This window comes from Gouania willdenowi, chromosome 14 (assembly GCF_900634775.1).
Source record: "Gouania willdenowi chromosome 14, fGouWil2.1, whole genome shotgun sequence".
NCBI classification, from domain to species: Eukaryota; Metazoa; Chordata; class Actinopteri; order Blenniiformes; family Gobiesocidae; genus Gouania; species Gouania willdenowi.
This window is the reverse complement of record NC_041057.1, coordinates 23,576,232-23,602,352: the sequence shown is the minus strand read 5'-3', so window position 1 is coordinate 23,602,352 and position 26,121 is coordinate 23,576,232. Positions and strand designations below refer to the sequence as shown.

The window sequence follows — 26,121 nt, the reverse complement described above, 5'->3', positions numbered from 1 at the left end:
TTTCCCTGAGAACATGTCAATTTTTATTTTATATTTTTCCACATTCTTCACAGGATAACGCTTGAGATTATGACCCTGCAGCCCAAGTGTGAGGATGTAGAGACAGCGGAGGGTGTAGCTATTACTGTCACTGGGGTGGCTCAGGTAAATCACCACTCTTTTCTGGGAATGCAGAATCCAGATTCAACTAACCCCCCTACCTTCCCTTCCTTCCTCCTCCGTCATCCTTCAGTCACATTTGAGGTGGCACTTTATAAACAGGAATAATATTAAATGTGCACTTGCATTTAATATTTTGATTCTGAGGATTCAATATAGACCAATGTTGTGTCAACTTATTGTCTACATTCTTACTGTCTTGATGGCAGAATCTGAATTTAGATGAGCAGACAAAGCTGCAGGATGATACATTTTAGTACTGTGATACCGGGTATTGTTTTCACTTATTTAAATTAGTCTCAAGAATTGGCTCATTTTGCTGTGCTATTGAGATTTGATAAGGTTATATGACTTTTATATTACTATACCTTTCATACTAACTCATATCAAAACATTCTGTATTTGGACAGCATTGTGTTATCTTAAGCCTTTTAGTAACTGTTGTTGTACTGTAGTGTTAGAGAAAGTCTACTTAGAACCTGATTGTTTTTGTACTACTTTGTAATACATTGTAGTCTAAGACAGGGAGACATCTAAAACCTGCTGGATTAACCACCCTCGAGGACTTGGTTTGAGACATACACACAACTACAATTGGCAAAGTACTTTAGTTAAATAGTGTATACTATACTATAATGCAATACTGAACAGTTGGAGAAAAAATAGGCTCAGTTAAGTGTACAAAAAAAATAATAAGAAAACTGCATCAATAGCAATTCCTAGAGACTGCATACTTTGGTTGGTTTCTGATTGGTTGATTCTAGTGTTGATAGAAAAACGAACATTTCTTCAAGCTATGGGCAGTTTTACTATTTTATGTAATTTTCTACTTCAACAAGACCCAAAAATGTTTCTTCATACATCATCAAAAATATCATTGATGAAAGAAGCAAACGTCTGTTACGTCTGTGCAGAGTAAAGCATGATCATTGCTCATCTGCATGCCTGTCTGTTTGCCTCAATGAAAAAGGTGATAAGTGTAAGGAGAGTCGGTGCAGGTCAATTAAGAGCAAAGGACTGGGTCCCAAGCATTGTTTTTCTTCCTGTTTTTATTTTACTTTTTGTGGTATTTACTGACTTCAAGACTACTATGTGAGGAGCAAATATATATCATTTTAGGCAATGATTAAAAATTACATCTTCAGCATTTCACTCTATGTGGTCTATTTTCCCATCTGGACTTAGGGGCTTTTTTGCACGCCTGCAGTTACGCGCTTCTCTCATATGCATATTTTCTGGTCCAGGCTGCTGACACGCCCACCTCACGTAAGGTAGACCAAAAGCGCGTATGTGTGAATGAAGGTGAGTTGAAGGAAAGTAGGCGGTGATGTTATTTTTTTTGGGCTGTCTAGAAATCACAGAACATGGAGTTTTCCCAACGCTTGTAAATGTCATTGAAATCCGTGAAAATGATAAAGTTCACTTTTAATTTGAAACGCCTTCATTGATAAACAATGTAACTGGTTGATATGATCAGATTATTGGCAAGGCAAATTTATTTTTTTTCGCGCATTTCATACACAAGGCAACTCAATGTGCTTTACATGATAAAACATTCAATTGTTTAAAATCAATAAGAACATTTAAAATCATCAGTAAAATCAATTAAAATCATCAGTAAATTCAATTAAATCATCAGTAAAATCAATTAAAATCATCAGTAAAATCAATTAAATCATCAGTAAAATCAATTAAAATCATCAACAAACGCATTAAATCAACAACATGACCAAAAATCTCTCTCTCAATCATACGCTGTAGAGAAAAAAAGTGCCTTTAACTTTGATTTAAAAAATGTTCACATGTGATGCTGACTTCAGCTCTGCTGGCAGTTTGTTCCACTTCTTTGCAGCATAACAACTAAACGCAGCATCACCATGTTTACTGTGAGCTCTGGTCTCCACTATCTGACCTGTGTCCATAGATCTGAGAGACCTGCTGGGTTCATACCTATAAATAACTATGATATTAATTATAACCCCTCTCAACTGGATCTGCTTGTCGATAGCTCTGCTAGTCTACTAAAATCCACCTTGGACTCAATTGCCCCATTGAGGGAAAAATCTATTAAACGTCAGAGGAAAGCTCCGTGGTTTAGCTCTGAAACTCGCACACTCAAACAAACAACCCGTAAATTAGAGAGAATGTGGCGCTCCAATAAAACAGAGGAGTCACGAATACTCTGGCAAGAAAGCCATAGTAAATACATGACAGCCTTACGACATAGTCGATCTACATACTATTCCTCACTAATTGAAGAAAATAAAAATAATTTGAGGTACCTTTTCAGCACTGTAGCCAGGCTAACACAAAGTCAGAGCTCTATTGAGCCCATGATTCCTCTAGCCCTCAGCTGTGAGGACTTTATGACATTTTTTAACGATAAAATTCATAAGATTAGAGATAAAATTAGCCACTCCCTGCCTTCACCTGGGCCTGCTGTACCATTAAATGTAAATAGGCCTAACCTAAACTGTTTCACACATATAGGACTTCAGGAACTTAACTCTATTATTTCATCCTCCAAACCATCGACCTGCCTTTCAGATCCGATCCCAACTAAGCTGTTTAAAGAAGTTGTTCCCCTAGTCTGCCCATCTTTGTTGGAGACAATAAATATATCCCTATCAATAGGCTACGTGCCACAGTCCTTTAAAGTAGCTGTAATCAAACCCCTTCTCAAAAAACCTACTCTTGATTCCAGCACTTTAGCAAACTACAGGCCTATATCTAATCTTCCTTTTATTTCAAAGATTCCTGAGAAAGTTGTGGCGGCTCAGCTCTGCGACTTCCTTCAAAACAACAACCTGTTCGAGGACTTCCAGTCAGGTTTTAGAGCTCAACACAGCACAGAGACTGCTTTAGTTAAAGTAACTAATGATCTACTCTAAACTTCAGATGAAGGACGACTCTCATTGCTGGTTTTATTAGATCATAGTGCAGCTTTTGACACTATAGATCACTATATTCTACTAGAGAGATTAGAGGAATTACTTGGAATCACAGGGACTGCCCTAAACTGGTTTAAGTCCTACCTATCTGATAGGTACCAGTTTGTACACGTGAATAATAGGTCTTCTGTGTACACTAAAGTAAGCTACGGGGTTCCTCAGGGCTCTGTGCTAGGTCCAATCCTCTTTTGTATCTATATGATCCCCCTTGGTAATGTTATGAGAAAATACTCTGTTAACTTTCACTGCTATGCTGATGATACCCAACTGTATGTATCAATGAAGCCAGGTGAGACAAATCAGCTATCTAAACTTGAGGCCTGTCTAAAGGACATTAGGGCCTGGATGGACCAAAATTTTCTTCTTCTTAACTCAGACAAGACTGAGGTCATTGTACTGGGCCCACGACACCTTAGAGAAACCTATGCTAGCCTAACTGCCCTAGATGGCATTACTCTGGCACGAAGCACAACTGTTAGAAACCTTGGGGTTCTATTTGATCAGGATTTATCCTTCAACTCTCACATAAAACAAACTTCAAGAACTGCCTTCTTTCATCTCCGTAACATTGCTAAAATCAGATCTATCCTGTCTCAGGGCGACGCCGAAAACCTTGTCCATGCTTTTGTTACCTCTCGACTGGATTATTGTAATTCTCTTTTAGCAGGCTGCCCGAGCAAGTCGCTTAAGACACTTCAGCTGGTTCAAAATGCTGCAGCACGTGTACTGACTAAAACTAGGAGAAGAGATCACATTACTACTGTATTAGCCTCTCTGCATTGGCTTCCCATAAAATATAGGATAGAATTCAAGATTCTTCTTCTCACTTATAAAGCCCTAAATGGACAGGCACCAGTCTATCTCAAGGAGCTTGTAGTGCCATACAATCCCCCCAGAACACTACGCTCTCAAAATGCTGGACTACTCGTTCCATTTGTCTCTAAAAGTAGTATAGGAGGAAGAGCTTTCAGTTATCAGGCCACACTTCTCTGGAACCTTGCCCCCCGAACCACGGTTCGGGGGGCAGACACCCTCTCTACCTTTAAGGTTAGGCTTAAAACATTCCTCTTTGGTAAAGCTTTTAGTTAGGAACCAGCTCATAGCTCATAGTTAAGATGCAATAGGCATAGACTGCCGGTGGGGGGGTCTGGCATGCTCGGTTGGAGAGGGCGTTAAGAGAGAGGTCATTTAGGTTTGAGAGCGACCAGAGAGGGTCCCATTCCTCTCTCAAACACTCCCTCTATGTCTGGTTCTTCCCTTGTGTGTTTGCTCCTGTACTCCTTCTGGCTTTTGTCTTGCAGGTCCGTGGGATCCTCAGTGTGGAGTTACAGAGTCTCAACAACTCTGTCTCCACCCTTTCCTCTGCACACACCCAACACAGCATAACGTGGATGGCTGTTCATCATAGGAATGGGATCCACACAAGGTTCCTGCTGCTTAACAGAAGGTTTTCCTTGCCGCCATGATGAATTCATGTTGGGTGTGGGATACATATGTATGTGCATATACATATATATGCATATGTGTGTATCCATAAAATGAAGAGTCCGTCCTTAAGACTGCTGTACTGTAAAGTGTCTTGAGATACCATTGGTTGCGATTTGGCGCTATACAAATAAAAGATTGATTGATTGATACCTGACGAACATGTCACTGATGTATTCTGGACCAAACCCATTCACAGATTTATGCACCAGCAGCAGAACTTTAAAGTCTATTCTGAGGCTGACTGGGAGCCAGTGAAAAGACTTTAAAACTGGAGTAATGTGCTCTGACCTCTTTGTTCTGGTTAAGACGACGAACTGTAGCGTTCTGAACCAGCTGTAGCTGTTTGATGCTCTTTTGGGGGATTCCTGTCAGAAGACCATTACAATAGTCCAGTCTGCTGGAGATAAAAGCATGGACCAGTTTCTACTGATCTTTCTGAGTCATTAAACCTTTCACTCTGGAGATGTTCTTTAGGTGGCAGAAGCTGTTTTTGTGATAATATTGCAGTGTGACTGAGTCACAGTTAAAATCTCTTTCCTTGATCATCATCATCATCATCACTGTAAAGTGAGACTGAGTTAGATGTGCTGGAGATATGAGGGAATAACCCGGCCACAGAGTGTCCGGCTTTAATACAGAGCGATGTTTGCAGTGAAACAGAACTATTGGCTTCCATAATACACAGTTTTAAATATAAATTGTTTGTGGTTCATCCTCATCTGCATATGACAGCTTGTTTCACTCTGTAGCGGCTCAAACTGTGACTTTACGTTGGACATAGTATGAAAATAGTTGAATCACTGTGACCAATGTGGACAGAAGTCTGCGTCTGTCAGAGTTTTAATTAATCGAGCAGCAGCAACTGAGTGATAACAGCTGCTACTGTGTGACGCACGAGTCTAAGTCCATATTTCTAGTGCAATATAATGTTTCACCTTATCAGGGCGCTGCACTTATTCCAGGGTTAGAAGCGCGTAAGAGGAAAAGGACTTATGCACACTGGCGAATGTGCGTGAAGTCAGATTTGAATGGGAACACCCACATTTCAGGGCTGTTCACCCACAGTGCGTAACAGGGATGAAGGCGCGCAGCGACTGACTTAAGTACAGGGGGAGAATAGCACACAGCCAAAAACAGCACCGCTGCACGGGTTTTTGGACTTACGCACATGGGAGAATAGAGCCCTATATGATCAATCAGGTTGAAATTGCAACCCGAAAGTTTGTTTTTATATCCACCGTAAACACTGCGTTTGTTGACCTTTTCGTAAATGTTTTGCGCATTGCATTGTGGAATGTCTAGATGCATAGAAGTGTTTTTACTTCATTCTTACCAGGATTTCTTGTGTTAGCCTCCAAAAACACATTTCTGGTTTTTTCACGGACTGAAAGCAACAAAACAATGGCGGATGTTTCTTTTGGAGGTTACACAGAAAGATCCAAATCTGACCAAAATGAAATGTCTTGCAGAATGAGGTGATGTCATTGGGACGACTGGAAACTAACTAGAACCAAAATGGTCCTCCTTGTAAGGTGAAGAATGAAGGACAATCGCTTCTGTTCATTAATCTACGGGTCTCCACATCCCACAATGCAACGCACTAAACTTTTCTGGAAATCTCAACAAATGGAGTGTTTATGGTGAAGATTAAAACAATCTTTCTGCAAATGATCTTCGATTTATTAACCTATGAGGCCTACACTGTCTAATGTTGTCTCCCCAGCTTTAACACAAAGTGAGATATCTGGGATGTTGCATAGCATTACAAACTGGTAGTTCTGATGGATTACAGCTGAGCTTTGAGTAGGGAAGTTGCACCATGTTCATTAGTGTAGTTATTGTATTTTGCAGGGAATTTTTTTTGTAAATATTTCATAATGCAGCTATAGCCGATCGTCCGTCAAACCACGTTACCTTTTTAAATGCTGGGCTCTGAAGCTGTTGTGATGCGTGCTAATAGCACACTGTCACTACACACTATTTTAAACATCTGACTAACACTCACAGATGCAAAACACTAGGTGACATGCACAGAAGCAACCATTGATTGATATGGCCAAAGAAACATATGGCCACATGCCATTCTTCCTTATTCATGACATTAAAGTTGTTAAAAAATATATGATTTTATGCCGAGTGGTAGGGAAGCATGATGATTATGGGTCCAGTAATTATTGGCCAACAATGGCATTAGAAATCAGTTTGATAAATTTCAACAAATAAGTCAACCTAATAACATAACATTTACCATGATCGACCAAAGCCACTAGTTATCTAATGATTCAGATTTTCTAAGTTGATTTGATTCACAAGGGCCCGATTCCATTCTCGACTCGATTCGATTTACAATTTAGTTCAGGATATATCAGTTTTAGTACCAATTTTACTTGAATGTGGAAGAAAGAGATCTAATGCTGTAAATCTAACTTGGTGCAGCATTAAAAATATTAATATTTACATAATCAATTTTTGTAATCAATATAGGGTCATGCAAAGGAAAAATTGATTAAAATCAACTAATCATTAGTTTTTTTTTTTTACCCAGTTTGTGTAATATTATTGAACAGAAAAGCACTTATGGCTGTTGTCTGCCCATCTGTGCACTACACAGTTGTGTTGGTGGGGTTACAAGGCCAAAAAAGGGGGTAGGGGAGGCGGCTTTGTTGCTCAGGAGTGAGGCTGAGTAAATAGAATCTCACAAAACCTAGTTGTGCTGTTTTTTCCCCCACTATCATGGCATGGCTCCCTCTGCTGCCTGTTTATGCCCGCCTGTTTGTGTGGCTGTCTTCTGGTTCTTTTGTGTTCAGATTTTTCTTGGAATGTCCACCAACTTTCTCCATTTTGTGTTGCCCTCAATCTTGGTCTGAATGTACGTTGCAAAACAAAACCGGGGCAGACCTTCTCGCCTAAGGACCCAGTTCACTTTGTGTTCCTGCAGCCCTAGTGGATGTCCAAGTGACGTGAAATTTCTCTGTGTTGATTTTGTGACTGTTTAAAGGAGCCCTCTCTGTGGAAACTGCCTGCGTATTCATGTGTGTCACTCTTTTTATTATAACTCTACTGTAAAGTGTTCATTTTCTTTTCACTTCAAGCCTAAATGATTTAGTTCATTTGGTTGGATTTTTTTTTCTTCTAATAGAAATACATATTGTTTGGCCATTTTCCAAACTTAACTATTTTAGATAATAATCATCAAATTTAAAAAAAATGGGATTTGTATTCCTGAATACCTTTCTAGTCATTGAGCTTATGATTTTTAATGATCCTGTTATTAAGTACAAGGAGATTGAGACATTTGTCATCAATTGAAAGTTGGTTCATTAATGTACGGCTGATATTGGCAGGAAGTCAAAAGGCTTGGAAGGAAACGAGTATATTTTATCATTACGATTTGGATAAACAACAGCTGTGGCTCTCTTTTAGCACAAATGTTAGCTTAAGTCAGATGTATAACAGGATGGAAATTGCTTATTTGCTTTTCTTATTAATGGTATATTAAAGCTGTAATGAATGACAAGCGTTAGCTGTGTGAAAATGACCAGTGACACAAGTTATGTAATCATGATGCAGTGCCTGTATGTCTGCTTGTGCCTGTGTTTGTGCTTGTATTTGTGCTGTGTAGTTCCTTTGCTAATGTGTGATCAGCTGGTGACCCGTGTGTGTGTGTGTGTGTGTGCGCGTGCTGGTGCTGGTGCTAGGTGAAGGTGATGACGGAGGACGAACTGCTGGGATACGCTTGTGAACAGTTCCTGGGGAAATCGGTTGTGGAGATCAAGAGTGTTATTCTTCAAACGCTGGAGGGTCACCTGCGTGCCATCCTTGGTGGGAAGCCATTACAAACAACCTGTTGCTGTCTTTTGTTTACTTGTGACACTGTTATTAATCATTTCAAAAACTTTAATTCAGGCACCCTGACTGTTGAGCAGATATACCAAGACAGAGACAAGTTTGCCTCTCTGGTGCGTGAAGTAGCATCACCTGATGTTGGTCGGATGGGCATTGAGATTCTCAGCTTTACCATCAAAGTAAGAGACTAAGTTTGATATTATCACTTTATCACCACCTGCCTTCTTGTGTTGACTCCATCTTTGCTCCATCCAACAGGATGTTTATGATAAAGTGGAGTACCTGAGCTCGCTGGGTAAAACTCAGACAGCAGCAGTACAGAGGGATGCAGATATTGGCGTGGCGGAAGCAGAGAGAGATGCTGGCATTAGGGTAAGAAGAGCTTTGTCTAGACGTTAAAGACACTAAGAGCTAGGCTGGGCGATATATTGAGATTCATGATGATGAAGTTTTCTATTTTCGCAATATAGAAAATCACAATATCACCAATATTGATTCATATATTTTTTATTGCTCATTTTGTTTTAACCAGTTCCAATGAACCTGCCAGCGGGGACAGCTCCAGCTTAATGTTGTAAAGATTGAATTAAATCACACATTCTATACCTCCCTGTAATCCTAAGAAACTCAGCCAAAACTGTAGCCACCCACATTCAGAACAAAAGACCATATCACACACCAGGCCAGGTATGTTCAAAGAGGGAAAAGTTAACAACTCTCCAAACTCTGCCTTTTTCCACTGCTGAGATTTACAAAATAAACAAGCAGCTCTATAACAAGAGCCTACGTGAAACTACAGGCCGAGCTGAATACACTGATATACAGGTTGGTCTGTTACATACCAAAACAACACCACAAACTCAGAAAATACGCTGCGGAAAAAGTCAGAATTGATGACAAATTGTCTTACCTTTGTTGTTTCTTATCAGAAGTTGCTCCCATGTGCATAAAACTCCAGATTTTGATAAATCTAATCATGTAGTCAGATAGCTACTGCCTTTACACACATCTGAACACTTCTCAGCCGAGATATCCATCCAAAGATGCTTGTGCGTAAAATGGCTGGTCCCTCCTTTACCCAGCTCTGATTGGCCAGGGCTAAAGCCTGCTCCCATAGTGTTTGATATTACCAATTTCTACAGGCTCTGAGCTTTACAACGCAGTGTCAAACATTCTGATTGGTCAAAGCATTCATGAATTAGAGCTATGCATAACAACTTCAAAAAGTGGAACCAAAAATAGCATTGCGCATGGCACCTCAGAGACCTGAATAAAAATGGATGTTTATTTCGAGCCAAATTGCAACCTCTAGTGGTCAAACATAAGACTAACAATTTGACTGTCATATTACTGTTACAAACTTGTTTCTAAACTTGTGGAAAACTTTGGCACAGTTGTGGCAACATAGGCTTCCGCCTGAACTTTTTTGTACAATAATGTGTATCTTTGGCTTAATGTTTATTATTACCACCAAACTTGCTGCAGTTGATGTCCATGCATTAGTTAAATTATTTCTGCTTTTACAGCCTTTGTTAATGAAAATTGGCTTCATATTTGATGTAAATTTCTGGGTTTTTTGGGGGCAGACTACAGATGTACAGTGAAGAAAATAAGTATTTGAACACCCTGCTATTTTGCAAGTTCTCCCACTTAGAAATCATGGAGGGGTCTGGAATTTTCATGGAAGGTGCATGTCCACTGTATGAGAGATAACCTAAAAAGAAAAATCCAGAAATCACAATCTATGATTTTTTAACAATTTATTTGTGTGATACAGCTGAAAATAAGTATTTGAACACCAACGTTAATATTTGGTAGAGTAGCCTTTGTTTGCAATTACAGAGGTCAAACGTTTCCTGTAGTTCTTCACCAGGTTTGCACAGACTGCGGGAGGGATTTTGGCCCACTCCTCCACACAGATCTTCTCTAGATCAGTCAGCTTTCTGGGCTGTCGCTGAGTAACACGGACTTTCAGCTCCCTCCAAAGATTTTCAATTGGATTTAGGTCTGGAGACTGGCTAGGCCACTCCAGAACCTTGATATGCTTCTTACGAAGCCACTCCTTGGTTTTCCTGGCTGTGTGCTTTGGGTCATTGTCATGTTGGAAGATCCAGCCACGACTCATCTTCAATGATCTGACTGAGGGAAGGAGGTTTTTGGCCAATATCTCACAATATATGGCTGCAGTCATCCTCTCCTTAATACAGTACAGTCGTTCCTGTCCCATGAGCAGAAAAACACCCCCAAAGCATGATGCTACCACCCCCATGCTTCACAGTAGGGATGGTGTTCTTGGGATGGTACGCATCATTCTTCTTCCTCCAAACACGCATAGTGGAATTATGACCAAAAAAGTCAATCTTGGTCTCATCTGACCACAAAACTTTCTCCTATGACTCCTCTGGATTATCCAAATGGTCATTGGCAAACTTAAGACGGGCCTTAACATGTGCTGGTTTAAGCAGGGGAACCTTCCGTGCCATGCATGATTTCAAACCATGACGTCTTAGTGTATTACCAACAGTGACCATGGAAACAGTGGTCCCAGCTCTTTTCAGGTCATTGACCATGTCCTGCCGTGTAGTCCTGGGCCGATTCCTCACCTTTCTTAGCATCTTTGAGACCCCACGAGGTGATATCTTGCATGGGGCTCCACTCCGATTGAGATTGTCCGTCATGTTTAGCTTTTTCCATTTTCTAATGATTGCTCCAACAGTGGACCTTTTTTCACCAAGCCCTTTCCAGCCTTGTGGAGTTGTACAATTTTGTCTCTGGTGTCTTTGGACAGCTCTTTGCTCTTAGCCATGCTGACTGTTTGGGTCTTACTGATTGTATGGGGTGGACAGGTGTCTTTATGCAGCTAACGACCTCACACAGGTGCATCTGATTCAGGATAATACAGTGGAGTGGAGGAGGACTTTTAAAGGTGGACTAACAGGTCTTTGAGGGTCAGAATTCTAGCTGATAGACAAGTGTTCAAATACTTATTTTCAGCTGTATCACACGAATACATTGTTAAAAAATCATAGATTGTGATTGTGATTTTTCTTTTTAGGTTATCTCTCATACAGTGGACATGCACCTTCCATGAAAATTCCAGACCCCTCCATGATTTCTAAGTGGGAGAACTTGCAAAATAGCAGGGTGTTCAAATACTTATTTTCTTCACTGTATATTAAAACATGATTTATTGTCACTCAGTATCATATATTTCCAAAATTTCACATCATCTGTAACCACTAAGTGTCCTACTTCAATCTGAACAAAAATTAGCCATGTAGGTTATGTAGAAGCTTTAAAAAATCTTTATTTGTTATTCATATGTAATTTTCGGTGAAAAGTGGCTGGAGTTTAAGAAGTTAAAATACTGGTTTTAAGGAGTTGCTGCATAGTTAGATGGATCCCTGAGTGCGTCCTTACCCAGACCATCCACTAAACAAGCCACACTACAGAACTTATTAAGACGTGCTGTCCCTTAGAGGAGAAAGTGACACATTTTGTGCAACTTTTAGTTAATAAAGTGTGCATGTGGGGCATTTAGCATCAGCAAGTTTAACCCTGAAGTTTTTCTGGTCAGACTTCATTTGAATTAAAATGATAGAGTTATATCATATATCGCCATTTTGAGAAAAAAATTTGAGATTTGGTCCATATTGTCTAGTAACGATGTGAATCTTTGGGAATCTCACGATTCGATTCCAATTGTTGGGGTCATGATTCGATTCAAAATCAATTCTCGATTCAAAAATTGATACAATGCATCGTGTGTTATGGCAAATTATGGCATCAAAACAGAAAAAAAATTAAAAAAGATAATTTTTAATAAACTGATTTCAATGATGTAATCACACAAAGGCAAACTTAAAACAAAAGGTAGCATTTATTCATGCTAAACAATTAAAAACTTACTGTACAATAAATAACTTGCATAAATTAAATTGCCAAAATAAAAGTAAGTCTCAACTCTCAGTGACTACAAGAATTCTATAACTGCTTTTGTCCTGTACTTTGTTTGTTTTTTTTGTTGTTGTTTTGGGTTTGTGTTTTTACTTGTATTGTTTGACTTGCAATAAAAAAGAAAAAATAGATTTTTGAAGTTTATGACTCGTTTCAGAATTGTGGATGATTAGAATCGCGATTCTTATGTGAACGGATTTTTTTCCTCCACTCCTATCGCCCAACCCTATTACGAGCCCAGTGAATTACACCTAAAACCTTTCACACCTTTTGTTTCCCAGGAAGCAGAATGCAAGAGAGAAATGATGGACATCAAGTTTGTCGCAGACACAAAAATGGCTGATTCCAAAAGAGAACTGGAAATGCAGAAAGCTTCTTTCAATCAAGAAGTGAACACAAAGGTATCAGCCACGTTCGGTTAGAGCAAATGTCATGTCAGCATTTGCAAAGGTTTTAACCACAAAACCTAAATATCCTTTGTTTCCAGAAAGCTGAGGCACAGCTGGCCTATGAGCTTCAGGCTGCCAAAGAGCAGCAGAAGATTCGTCTGGAGGAGATTGAGATTGAGGTTGTGCAGAGGAAGAAGCAGATCACGATTGAAGAGAAGGAGATCGACCGCACTGAAAAGGAGCTCATAGCTACTGTGAAGAGACCTGCTGAGGCTGAAGCCTACAAGGTGCAGCAGCTGGCTGAGGGACAGAAGTAAGTACTCAGCCTGGAAATGTTCTTCAGTTTACTTTTCCTCTCGCAGCTGTCAGTATATATGCACGTACAAAGGCTACATATGCAGGGATATCCAGAAGCATAGGTAGCGGGCGGAAACGCCTAAAATTCTCTTTCTGGCCGCCTTCTACTCTTAAACATGTTAATAAGTGATTTCTTACCCCAATACCACCGAAAGAATATCTGTAATACTACATGAATATCTGTAAAAGTCAGGTTTTTCTATTAGCTCTCTCTGCTAGCTAGGGATGTAACGATTAATCGTAAGGCAGTTAAAAATTGATTCATCGGTATCACGGTTCTCATCGATACTCTTTTTTTAAACAGCAGAGGGTGCTACATATGTAACCTTCTTGTCCAAAAGTGTAGGCGGCGGGCAGAATCTGCTACAACTTTCTTTCTGGCCGCCTTCTATTCTTAAACCATACCTGTCAAGTTTTGGATTTGAAATTAAGGGAAATTTTCTGTGGCCCACTACCAGCTGTCCCACCTGCCCAACCAAGCTCCAGCATCCCTTATATTTTAAGACAGGTGTACAAGAAATCTAAAATACCCACTTATCAACCACTTACTAAATACATTTATGTGATTATAATCTGGTTGGTCGACCTTTATTAACATTGAAATGCTGCGAACATTCCTAAAAATGGTGATATATGATATAAATCTAGATAATTTTATCAAATAAAGTCTGACCAGAAAGACAATTCTGGGTTAAACACCACACAGGGACATTTATTAACGAACAGCTGATCAATATGTGCACTCAGAAATTCATCTAACTGAGCTTTACATGCTGTTCTGAGAAGTAAAAGCAGTGACTCCTAAAACTAGTATTTTGATACATAATAAGCTATAATATATATGTATATATATATATGAAATAATATAGTTTTCTATATCGCCAAAATAGAAAACTCGATAAATCTTGAATCTCGATATATCGCCCAGCCTTAATTCCTAAATTATAAAACAGCCTAAATAAAAATATAAATGTGTATATGAAGCACATGTGTTTATTTAATATACTTAGTTTATATACAAGTCAACACATTGCATAATTACTGTTAATTTCACATTGTTTGTCTTTAAGTTAGACATTAACATTTTATTTTCATTAGATATTTCTCTTAGTTTCTCATGCTCACTCATGTGGTTCTCTGGTATTCACCAATGCCTTATTAGACACATTTCTTACAGACTTTACATTCTTTAACACTTTTGAAAGCAGCTTGTGGCTGATTTTTCATGCTGACTTCCGTGGTTCCTTCCTCTGCGGTAGACGTTAAAATCTCAGTTATAAATCTAACAGAACGTGTCACTGTGTCCCATCCTGCTGCTCTTTAGGAAGATCTGTCACATTTTACAACGTATTTACACCAGTTCTTTATTTTTTTCACCGAAACGTCTTCATTCATCATCTCTTTTCTGAGTTGTTTCTGGGTTTGTTGACAGGTATGACTTAAACATGTTCATAAATTATTCCTTACCCCTTTAGCACCGAAATAATACTGTAATATTATGTGAATATCTGTAAAAGTCACGTTTTTTTATTAGCTCTGTCTGCTAGCATAGCATCTCGTCTTCACTGCTGGATTAGCTGCATGCCAACCAACCACTGGGTTACCAGCGCCCTCTGCTGGTTCAAACAATTATCTGACGTAAATACAGTGCAGACTGCTTTTTTTTTTTTTAAAGTCCAATTGTTAAGGCACAAAATACATTTTCAGTTGCACTATTAAAAAGAAAAGGAACTATTATGTAGTTTTGCATTGTTAACTATAGAACCAGATTTTAAATTAATAGGCTTCTTCTTCATTTGTATTATTCTTTTATTTATTTCATTTAAGATTTATTTTTAGTTAAATTGCATTGTTTTGAATAGTTTTGATAATGAAATATATAAGGAAAATAGTACAGTATTTTCCCAAAAAAATAAAGGAATATTTTTCAGTCATCATTTGTCTACAGTCCCATTTTGTAAAATAAATCATGATAAAATCGTATCGTGAACCCAGTATTGTGAATCGAATCGTATCGGGAGTTGAGTGAATCGTTACATCTCTAGCGTAATAGTATCTCTTCTTCACTGCGCAGAATAGCTGCATCCCAACCGAACACTGGGTTACCAGCGCCCTCTGCTGGTCGAAACATATATCTGGCGGCTGCAAATGAAGGAAAACAATCATTCTCTCTAAATATTTTCTCAATAATATAATAAATCTTAACATTCACAACATTACTGAATTCAGCTAAATTAAATAAACATTATCCTTAAGAAAGATTCAAGAAAAGAATCGGTAAGAATAATTCACTTGAAGGGGTTTTTAATTATTCTCTATGTAATTGAATATGTATTTTTTTTTAACATTCATGATCAATATCATCATGAATCATGAATTAAAAACTCTGCGTCCAGGGTACTCAAATCAAATGTAGGGGTATATGTAAGATATATTATGAAAATGAATGTGCTTGTGTTAAATATATTATGTAAGTTAGTTACTTACTTACTACTTACTTACAAATATAACATGCCCCCCGACCCCCCTAGGTGTCACACGTCATCGGCAACTCTTTTTTTTTTTAAGCCTACTACTTTTTTCGGGACATTTGTGCATATGTAATTTTTTTAAATTGAATTTGGAAAAGAAGTAATTACATGAAGAAGCAACAGTTTAAAGGCACAGACATACTCGGAAGGAACAGTCCGCTTTGCGTCCTCGCGGATTCCCTTGACTGCGCAGGGTCAGCCCCACATACTAGTTTTAGAGGGAGAGTAAGAACAGATGGGATTAATCATGTGTAAACCTAAGAGAAGCTTATCCAAGGTGGACAGACGTAATTAATTTTATACTGTAGTCTGGATGCGGAGTGATGGTTAGCATTCTGCCCTGAGCAGCAGCTGAGATCACAGCCGCCTGTGTGAGCTTGTGGCGGGGACGAGCTGATGGCAGCAGCCGCTGTATAGGGCAGTAACTACAATGATGCATGTTCTTGTGTCAGAGTCTCTAAAACACCAGAAAACTCTCCAATAACACAAGATAAAATCCACACATTTGTCACTAGTATCTATTGAGAAAAAAATCGCTTAGAGCTCCACAGGGAGGTTAAGTTTTGGTTTTGAAACGGGGAGTGGAGGGAGGATTCTACATACTGCAGCTTTAACATTTAAGGAATTTTAATCCCTGTGGGATCTTCACTTAAATTTACCAAATTTTTGGAATTCGGTGAAATTTTGTGAAATAATTTGAGGAAAATTTGCCAGATTTTGAAAAAATCGAGAGTTCTTTCAACAGTTTGAGATAAAAATGTCTGACGTCATGTGATATAAGAACTGGAAAATTGAGCTTTGCAGACATTGTGGATTTAAATAATAGTTTTGTATTTGGAGGGGCTGATATATCTACAACTGAATTAGTTAGTGAATTACAAAATGTTTCATGTTTTTTCTATCATTTTTACTTTTTTGTGCGGGCCAGTTTTGATGCTCTAAAGGGCCGGATTTGGCCCCCTGGCCTTAAGTTTGACACATGTGCCCTAAGGGCTTATTTATTACTATAATTAAATCTCAGCCTAATCCCAGTCTGCGGCCATTGAAATAATTTGACTTAAATTGTACAGAGAAGTGTTGAATAGTTCTTATTGTATTTAAAGCTGCTGAAGATAATAGTTTATATAATAAATAAAATATTGTCTTCTCACCAAAACAAAAATCTTGATATAGGCGTACATACACGTCTAGACTATATTTTGTTTGTTTTTAGTGTTGTGTGTTTCTCTTATGTAGACTTTGTCTGGAATAAAGTAATATATGACAATAAACCTGTTTACAATCTTACTTGGTTATATGCATTTGTCACCTGCAGGATAAAGAAGGTGCTGACAGCACAGGCTGAGGCTGAGAAGATCCGCTGTGTTGGAGAGGCCGAGGCTGCTTCCATCGAAGCTGTAGGAAAGGCAGAGGCAGAAAAGATGAGGCTGAAGGCTGAAGCCTATCTGCAGTATGGAGAAGCTGCCAAAACCGCTCTTGTCCTTGAGGCACTGCCCAAGGTTTGTGGCACTCGTTCCTGAGGATGTGTTGGATATAGTATATGTGAACTTGGGTTAAGTTTGACTGCTTTTTTCAACACTTTTAAATAAAGGGTTTTAGAGATGTTCGATGTTGTCCAACACTAATGTTCCGATAACCGATACTGATATATATGGTGTTTGATTCTTTGTCTCAACGTGTTGTTTCAGATTGCTGGTAAAATTGCTGCTCCTTTGGCCAAGACCAATGACATTGTGATCCTGAGTGGTGATAACAACCGTGTGACTGGAGAGGTGAACCGTCTGCTAGCTGAACTCCCCGTGTCCATCAACGCCCTCACCGGGGTGGATCTGTCTAAGGTGAGAGTTTCTCACACACTGATGGTGCTTTTCCTTTATCATCCACTCGCTGAGCTGCTATAAATTATTTCTGCAATGGTCTTATAAGTGATAGACCACATGTGTCAAACTCAAGACCCGGGGGCCAAATCCGGCCCTCTAGGGCATCCCATGCAGCCCGCAGGAGAAAGTGAAAATGACAGAGAAATCCTTCAATTTTTCTCAAATACTCCACAAAATCTTCCCAAATTAAATAAAAATTAGTCAAAAAATAAATAAAGCAAAAGGACATTTACAGTTGGGAAAAACAGTATTTAGTCAGCCACCAATTGTGCAAGTACACCCACTTAAAAAGATGAGAGGCCTGTAATTTTCATTGTAGGTACTGTAAGTAGCTGTCACTTATTGCTTAGATATTGTTGATGCCCCATACTTTATGTCTAATTTATAACTGGAAGTGCAAACGTAATACATTATGGTTGAAATTGTTGATTTTTCCTCCTAAAACCTGCATCTCACTTGTGATGGAACTGTTCCGTATTTGGCCCTTGAACTAAAATGAGTTTGACAGGCCTGTGTTAGACCATTAGGTGGAGTTGCTCTGTATTTGTCCTCGACTGATCTTCCCGTTAGCTTCAGCACTGACATGTATTATGGAGCTGAACCCTCCTCTCACCCACAGATCCCTCTGCTGCAGAAGATGACGGGCCAGCAGAGCCAGGCTGCCATGTGATGCATCAGGCCTGAGCTCGTTCCTTTCAAACTACTCCTCTGTATCTGCCTCAAGCATGAAAACTGTCTCTTCAACCTACAATCCCTTATGCAACTGCCTTTAAACAGAAATACTTGACACCAACCAAGAGGTTTTTTTTAATATACATTTATAGAAGTTTTTAGTTTCCTATAGGAAATAACTTGGGGCCTTACTTCTAGAGGACCAGAAGAAAGAATATTCAACTGTTTTAGATTTAATTTACTGATTTTCTAACTTTTTGTTCAGTGAAAATGATTTGCTGGTTTTAGCCCTGTGAGTCTTTGAGTTCAGATCTGAATAGTCTCCAGTTTTCCACCTATTTCCATGTCTTAGACACAGCAGTTATTGATCTGCACCAGGTTGTAAGACTATATTAAGTTTTCTTAAATTTTTCTGAAACGGGAAACGTCTGTCATATCCCTGACTCATTATATCCCCTCTTCACTGTGATTGTAGAACACTTTTCACCTGATAATCTGTACGTCGCTGAGTATAATCATGCCTGTTCTGTTCTGTTCTCATGTGCAGTGCCTGTTCACCACTTAAGTGCCCAAACCTTCCAGGACAGTGGTTTGGCTGTAGCTGAGTGTTTCACTGTGTTAGACGTGGGTGTTCTAATAGCGTTGATTGTTCTCACACCACCTGCTTCTACTAACTGTAGTGTTTGAACACATACACAGAGAGGACTACTGAGCAGATGTAGAACACAAAGCCATAGCTAGAAATGGTTCTCCTTAAGCGATCTTTGATGATCACCAGGTCTAAGGAACACTTTCCCAACATACCTCCAGTAGCATGATCCTCAAGTCTGTCACTTTTTCTGCTTCCTGGAAACTGTAAAGTCTCTCACAAGACTGGTTGCAACACATGTTGCTGACTGAGCATTTTTTTGAAACCACCAAACACCAAAGCCTTCTTACTCTGAAATGCAACAGATTGTTGTATTTTGCCGACTGAGGGTAGAGAACAAGCATGTGATGAGGTTGTTGACACCCTGCATGGTGTTGGATGGAGGTCGTTAACGAGGTAGATGTAAAGTAAAGGAAGATTGAACTTGATAGAGCAAGAAGTACTTTTTTATTCATTTATTTTTTTAGTTTTCACACAGAGAAGAAACTAGAATAAGAAAACAACAAAAGTACAACTATTGGTAGCAGCCAAAGATCTTGTGATTCAGGCAGATATGCAAGTTTTAACCGCTAGATGGCAGTATCTAAAAAAAGATTTTTCAGCAGGGGTTATTATAGTTTCCACAGGAAGAGCATCTTCTGTTCTATCTGTTTCAATACATGAGTCTCTCTTTTTTTTTATTATATGTTTGTATATTGTGAAGGTTCCATAACCACTTTTTTTTTTTAAAGAAAAAATATCTGTGACGTTAAATGTTTGATTCTTTTTGGTCGTTGACCGTGAAGTTGTCTCAAACATGGCATCTTTCTTCTCTGTGAAGTTCATTCGAGCCTCATCACATTGTTTTTCTTTCCCTGGCATCGATGTTACAGCTTCCTTCAGGTTCTCCTGATGTGTTTCGTGTCTGTCTTGCAATGAATATGCCAATACAATTGTTCTAATGATATTAAAGAATCTACAGTTAACATTTAAAAGGTCCGTAGTTTTGTAACAAATGTTTGTTATTGTCAGGATCCCTTAATACAGTTCCACATTTGAACCAGATGCATCTCAGTGGTAGAATGTGAATCTCTTTATAACCATTAACTTTATTAACGGGAAGAATTTGTGGTTTTTCACTTAAAACCATCTGTTACATGCTAAGTAAATGTGGAGAAATGCTGGGGTCTGACCTCATCTCTTATTCTTAAAGAGTTCCTAAGTTTTCCTGGCTGTAGGATAAAGAACAGATTTGTGTCCATGTGCCTTTTTCTCATTATTACCTGTGTGAGCTGTTCTGGCTTTATTAACGTTGCTCTCCTAAGCAGGGGTTCTCAACTGGTCACACCCTGGGACCCACATTTTGCCAAGGTCAATAAAAATGCGACCCACATTTTGGGTCCCAACCCACGAGTTGAGAACTGCTGCTCTAAAGTACTTATGGGATGTTGCATTATACTGATAATTACTCCTTCACCCCATGTTCTGTATGTCTGGTATCCACTAACATGTATGAAAGCTAAACACAACATTATTTGAACTTAATGGGAACATTTTAATGCATTCAAAGATATTTCCTCATTGTTTTAGCCATAGTGTGTGAAAATGTTCACTTTGGTAACAGTAACATTGAGACTGACCAAACATTGAACCTCCATCTGTGTGTTCTGTTCAGGTCATAATAATTACTCTTGAGGCTCCTTGTGTAACAATGGCCCTTGAAGAACTGATCCAGCATGACGTTTTAACTGTGCTCATATCATTTTGTGTCCTATGTGTCACCCACTAATAAATGATCTACCATTTCCTTTTAGTGTTGCCATCTATCTGTTCATCCAACTATAATAAACGTGCATTAGAATACTGACACTTGAGTTACCTCGAGTCATAAACAGCAACACTGAGGATCTCTACAGTTAAAAGGGTCAGAATCATGTTAGTCCAGCCACAATGTGCATTTTATCAACACAAAATGCAAACAAATGACGTAATGTAAAAAAATAGTCATTTCCACCAAAAAAAAACAATCATCTTCTGTAAAGTAACACATTTTTAAAACTTAACTAGTGATCGTTGATGTTTTTTGCAAATATTGTTCGATTGTTAGATTTCAATTTCCAATATTAGCCGATACCAGGGTTAGGGTCAATTATAAATGTAATTACGAAATGGATATTTAATTACCATTATGCCGTAATTGTAATTTTAAAAAAGCTGTTGCTGTTGTAATTGTAAGTAAATTGTAACTGAGTTCTGATAATTGACTTTGTAATTGCTATGAAAATTCTATAAAAAAAAATGTCAATTATAATTTAATGCAAAACTGGGGAACCATGTTACAGTTCTATGTACAGTTCTACACAAATGTAGTTAATATTAGTAAAATGTTTCATATACCCACATTTTAACATTTAAAAAAATAAAGAGTATATTGACACAAAAAACATTAAAAGTAGTAGTAGTAATAGTAGTAGTAGTAGTAATAGTTATAGTAATAGTAGTAGTCATAGTAGTAGTAGTAATAGTTATAGTAATAGTAGTAGTCATAGTAGTAGTAGTAATAATAGTAGTAGTAGTAATAGTAATAATAGTAGTAGAAGTGTAAGGAGGTTAGAGGTTATGCGTTCTAAGAGACTGTATTATAAATGTGTTATAACCTCCCACCTTCCCTCAGGCTTTAAGCAGCTTGTTTATTATTTATCACCTTATTTATTAGTCTTTGACTGATGCTCTAAAGTTGGATAGTGCCGATCAATATAAATATATCCTTTGAGTGTGTACAAGACGACAGGATAAACCTGTGGTAGAAGACATGATGATGTAATAGATGCCAGTTTATAGATTAAGTTTATAAAACTGAACGACTTAATAAACAAGTCTGGCCAATTGTTCTGATAAGTTTCTACCAACTTAATTCCTCCTTTGTACTAAAGAATAAACGTGTTATCTATGATGAACAAACGCAGAGCTGCAAAGAGTGTCACAGCATTTCTGCTGCAGATAAACAGCAGAAGGCAGAGATAGTTTATCTGAGCCTACAGGACCACCGACCCCACCCTGCACCAGAGCCCACACCCTGGTTTATGGGTTACCATGACAACTGCTGGGTCCCATCTAACGTGATCTGAGAGTGAGACATGTGGTTCCACACAGCACACACATCATTACATATACTGTATATATGTGTGATATATGACAATCCTCCTGAGGTACGTGTGTGTGTGTGTGTGTGTGTGCTCTGATAAATGAACATTCATCTGTGCTGCAGGTAGAGCTACACCATATAGACACAAGCTCCAAGATGTATGTAAGCATTCACAGATGTTCACCAATATTCATAATAATAAATAGTCATTTATTATCATCATTGTGAGTGTCATTATTTAAATCTCTCCATCTTGTATAAGCACATTAAGCCTTCACTGTTAATGTGACGCCCCACTGTGTATTCACTATGGCCTGTTTCTGTTTAGAGTCACAGGACAAATGAAACAATGATCTGCTGCAAAATAGGAAAACAAATTCAACGTCAGTGATGGAAAAAGTGCAGTTTTTCATTATCAATGGAAAAACCTGCTATCGATGTCAACCAGTATTATGTTTAATGGCTAATATCGGCCGATAATATCGCTCATCTCTACTACACAAACACAAGAACGTCATTAACATCCTATTCTTTATATCTCAAATGATCATATTTGTTTGCTTGTATAAACATTGGAAATACACCCCCAAATGATGTTGCTGTTGTTTTTCTTATACAATTATTGTTATGGTTTTATTTTATTATTATTTCCTTGATATCATTGTTATACTCGTGTATGAGGTGATATTTCCTTTTACTCTTCTTTCTGCTGTAACAAACTAAACTTTCCAAGGACGAATAAAAGTAAACATGGGCAATATCATCGGCCCACCGATATCTTTCCACTAATATTGAAATGTGCTGTTGTTTGAGACAACATATTAAAAATTACCAGAGCACTTTTTCCATTACTGAAGTTAAATAACTATTGTTATTTTACACAGATGATGTTTATTTGTGGAATACATTCAGTGGGGCGTCAAAATAAAAGTCGACTTAAAATTTCCATGGAGAGATACGTATATAATGTGACCTAAAATAAGGTTTTTTGGGGGGGGGGTGGGGGGGGGGGGTGTATTATGGCATCGGTAAATAATAGAAACCAGAAATTTAGTGTTGGACGATATCGGCAAAATAATATTTACAGGGATGTCCCAATACTTTGGCGTATACATAAAGAGGAACAATCTGGAAGTCACGAATTAAAGACAGAAAATCTTCACAACTAATGGAATTAAAATAATTATTTTTACATTATAACTATTGATAATAATTCAAATTACCAAATATAATTTTAACTGATTTTTTAAAATTATTACAGAATTTTATTTTCAAAATCTAAATGTTTCTAAAGTTAGACAATAAATATGTGAATATGTAATTAATAAGTTATTAAAGTTATTTGTAATTATTTTTTAAACTATTCATTATTCTTCCAACTTGCAGATTATATAACATGTTAAAAAATGGAAAAGCTTAATTTTGCATTATTAAAAAGGTCAAATGAAGATGGGGTTGGGGGTCAATTACATTTTTCAGTTACAATTACATTTTCAATTACAATTTAATTACGATTACAGTTACTACCATTTTCTTCAAACACAATTATGGCTCCAACCCTGCTCTTAGATCATTAATAGATGAACTCTTCTTTATTTGAACTGGTACTATTGTACATGATGGCGCAGTCCATCACACTAAAGGTCTAACTTCAACAGAAACCAGCTGGTGTATCAGGGTGTGGAATGGGGCGATCAGGTCGGCACCAGATAAGGAGAAGGAGTCATCTGGTCCAGCCCTGATGTCATAACAGCATATGCTAATGAGCCTCAGGGGTCCCTTTAAAGTGTCAGAGCCCACATAGGGCAGTTAGGGGACCAGGATCCAGCACTGCACTACTGAAGGAGGTGAGAAAAACACAGGATTGTATTTCAGCAAAGTTAAACTGTGCCAATGTTACCTTAAAATGAGATGTACACCTCAGTACGATTTACAAACTCTATGGGCAGAAGTTTGCAATCAGTCATTCTGAGCAGCTTAACTCACATTTTCTGCAACAAAAATATGACTGAAATTGTAATATTAAACTAAAACCTAAGAGTAGATTGAGAAATGTGAACACAACTGAGAAAAATAGGCCTAAACTTGATACATTTTTTTTTTGAAAGAAGGTGCTCCAACATATACTGGAGTTTAAATGGAACATGTCAGTAGTTGTGTTCAGATATTTAACCTCTTTTTGAAACATTTTCAGAGACTAATGGTGTTTCTTTCTTTCTCCCAGCTCACCCACACAGTGAGTTCACAAAGCTTTTGACTCTGTCTTGTGCCCTGGACAGGATATCATCTTATACTGTAAGTTTATTAAATGACACTACAGTATAGATGATGTACTATCCAGGGTTTCATTCCTCCACCGCCTCAGCAGCATCGTCATAAACACTGCAGACAGAGGATGGCCATCAAACCGTTACCATTACTGAGTTTAGTAATGGTAAGGGTTCTCTGGCTGTCACTCGCTCTCGTCGACAATCATTGGACGCTCAACAAGAATGTTGGTTTAGTTTCACATGTTGACAAAATAAAAGCGTATTGTTCTGAATAAGGTAGTTGGGTCATTTTTGTACTCAAAGATCACTTGTTCCTCAGCCTAAACCAGTGTCTCTCTAATGGGTGTACGTGATGGAACTCTGTGGAAAATTAACAAATAAAAGCAATAAAAAAATATGGGGATTTTTTTAAATGTGTATTTCTGTTTAAAAAGGATAATCTTAATAATTGTGTTTGTAGAAATAAACCTATTCAGGAGGCACTAAATACTGTTTCATTCCACTTATTTACAAAGTTAGATTATTTAAAATGTGTATTATCACTCGTTCTTTACATCAACATGGTCTAGAGTTGTTTTTTTTAAATAATATTCTGAGCAAAAATGTTGTGTCAAGACAAAGAAATAAGAGAACGGGGGTAAACCCCTGGTTTAAACCATCACGTGTTGTATGTGTGAGCAGCACATGGCTTGTCTAACAGGAGATCTGTGCTGTGTAAATGACAAGCTAATCACTGAGACGCAGGCATAGATTAGGAAAGCTAAAGCCGCCTCTGGATAAAGTAACCATCGAGTAAACTCACAATCCAATCACCATCATCTGACCTATTTTAGCATCAGGTTAGGGCTCCATTCTACCATCCATTAGAGAAACAACTCAGGCCTGAGGGGCCGAGCAGAGGAGGGAGAAGAAAGCAGCAGAATATAAAGCTAAAGCTGCAGGGATGAGAGAGTGGATGCTCCATTAGTGACATGTGAGTGAACATGACTGTGCAGCTCCTGCTTCACTTTATCTCCACTTCTGTGTTTGTGCCAAGTACAAAACGCTCTGAGAAGCTTTTCACAACCTGCCAACGCCGCTCGGCCATGAACACAGAGACAAACTCATGGAAGTCCATGTGCATCACCTGAAACTCAGCCGACTCGCAATGCTTATACAGTAATAAAAAGCTGCATGAGCCTCATGTTACCATGACAACTAAAGATTAAAACTGTGAGCAGTGATGATGCAAAGGGTCATCAATTCCTACCGGCCGCGTTCAAAGTCAGACTTCCCATGATTGGGTTTTTATTAAATACGTTTTTGTCTCTAACTTATCAAAAACATACAGTAAATCTACATTTTCCAGTAGAAATTAGGAACACTCTAGGAGTTCGCTTTTAAAGATGGTGAGGTTTGGAAAAACACTGAGAAAAAATGCCAAATTCAAAATCGCAGACGTCCTGTTGGATTTAAGTTATACATCCAAATTAAATTTTTGTGAGTCACGGTTTACTACATATACCTACAGAATGCCATCCTGCTAGTTTAAACTAGAGGAAAGTTGAGACTCAAACATACTCGGGCAGACCCCCGCAAAGCGGAGTCCGTGTCTTCAGGACAATTAAATGCAAAGCTCAGATTTTACTACCGCGCTAACTTCTCCGCGTCGTTGGTGTCGCACAAAACACTGCTCGTCACTGCATCGATCTGCATTAAATGTAACACCGACCTGTGTTTCATCCTCCTGGTGAAACAGAGGAGGAGAGATAAACACAGTTTAGAGCAGAGACTGGCAGAAGAGCTACAACAGTAGCGACACCTTTAAAACACGTCCCAGGAGAACAAGGGCTACAGAGAAGCGCTAAG

At 38.3% G+C, this 26,121-nt stretch overlaps 1 protein-coding gene across 3 annotated transcripts in view; it reads left to right on the top strand.

Annotated features, from left to right (window-relative positions):
* LOC114475385 (flotillin-2a) overlaps nt 1-20,665 on the top strand; it is a 32,721-nt gene extending 12,056 nt beyond the window's left edge. For 2 of the 3 annotated variants that reach the window (XM_028466132.1, XM_028466133.1), the window contains 8 exons: nt 8,297-8,420; nt 8,505-8,623; nt 8,703-8,816; nt 12,683-12,802; nt 12,889-13,103; nt 16,994-17,177; nt 17,367-17,516; nt 18,178-20,665. In XM_028466132.1, coding sequence (XP_028321933.1) covers nt 8,297-8,420; nt 8,505-8,623; nt 8,703-8,816; nt 12,683-12,802; nt 12,889-13,103; nt 16,994-17,177; nt 17,367-17,516; nt 18,178-18,228 — 1,077 coding nt within the window. In that variant the 3' untranslated portion in view covers nt 18,229-20,665. Of the gene's footprint in view, nt 1-53; nt 145-8,296; nt 8,421-8,504; nt 8,624-8,702; nt 8,817-12,682; nt 12,803-12,888; nt 13,104-16,993; nt 17,178-17,366; nt 17,517-18,177 lie in introns of all 3 variants that reach the window. The other variant, XM_028466131.1, reaches the window with a different exon arrangement.
* Nucleotides 20,666-26,121: the final 5,456 nt, after the last annotated feature.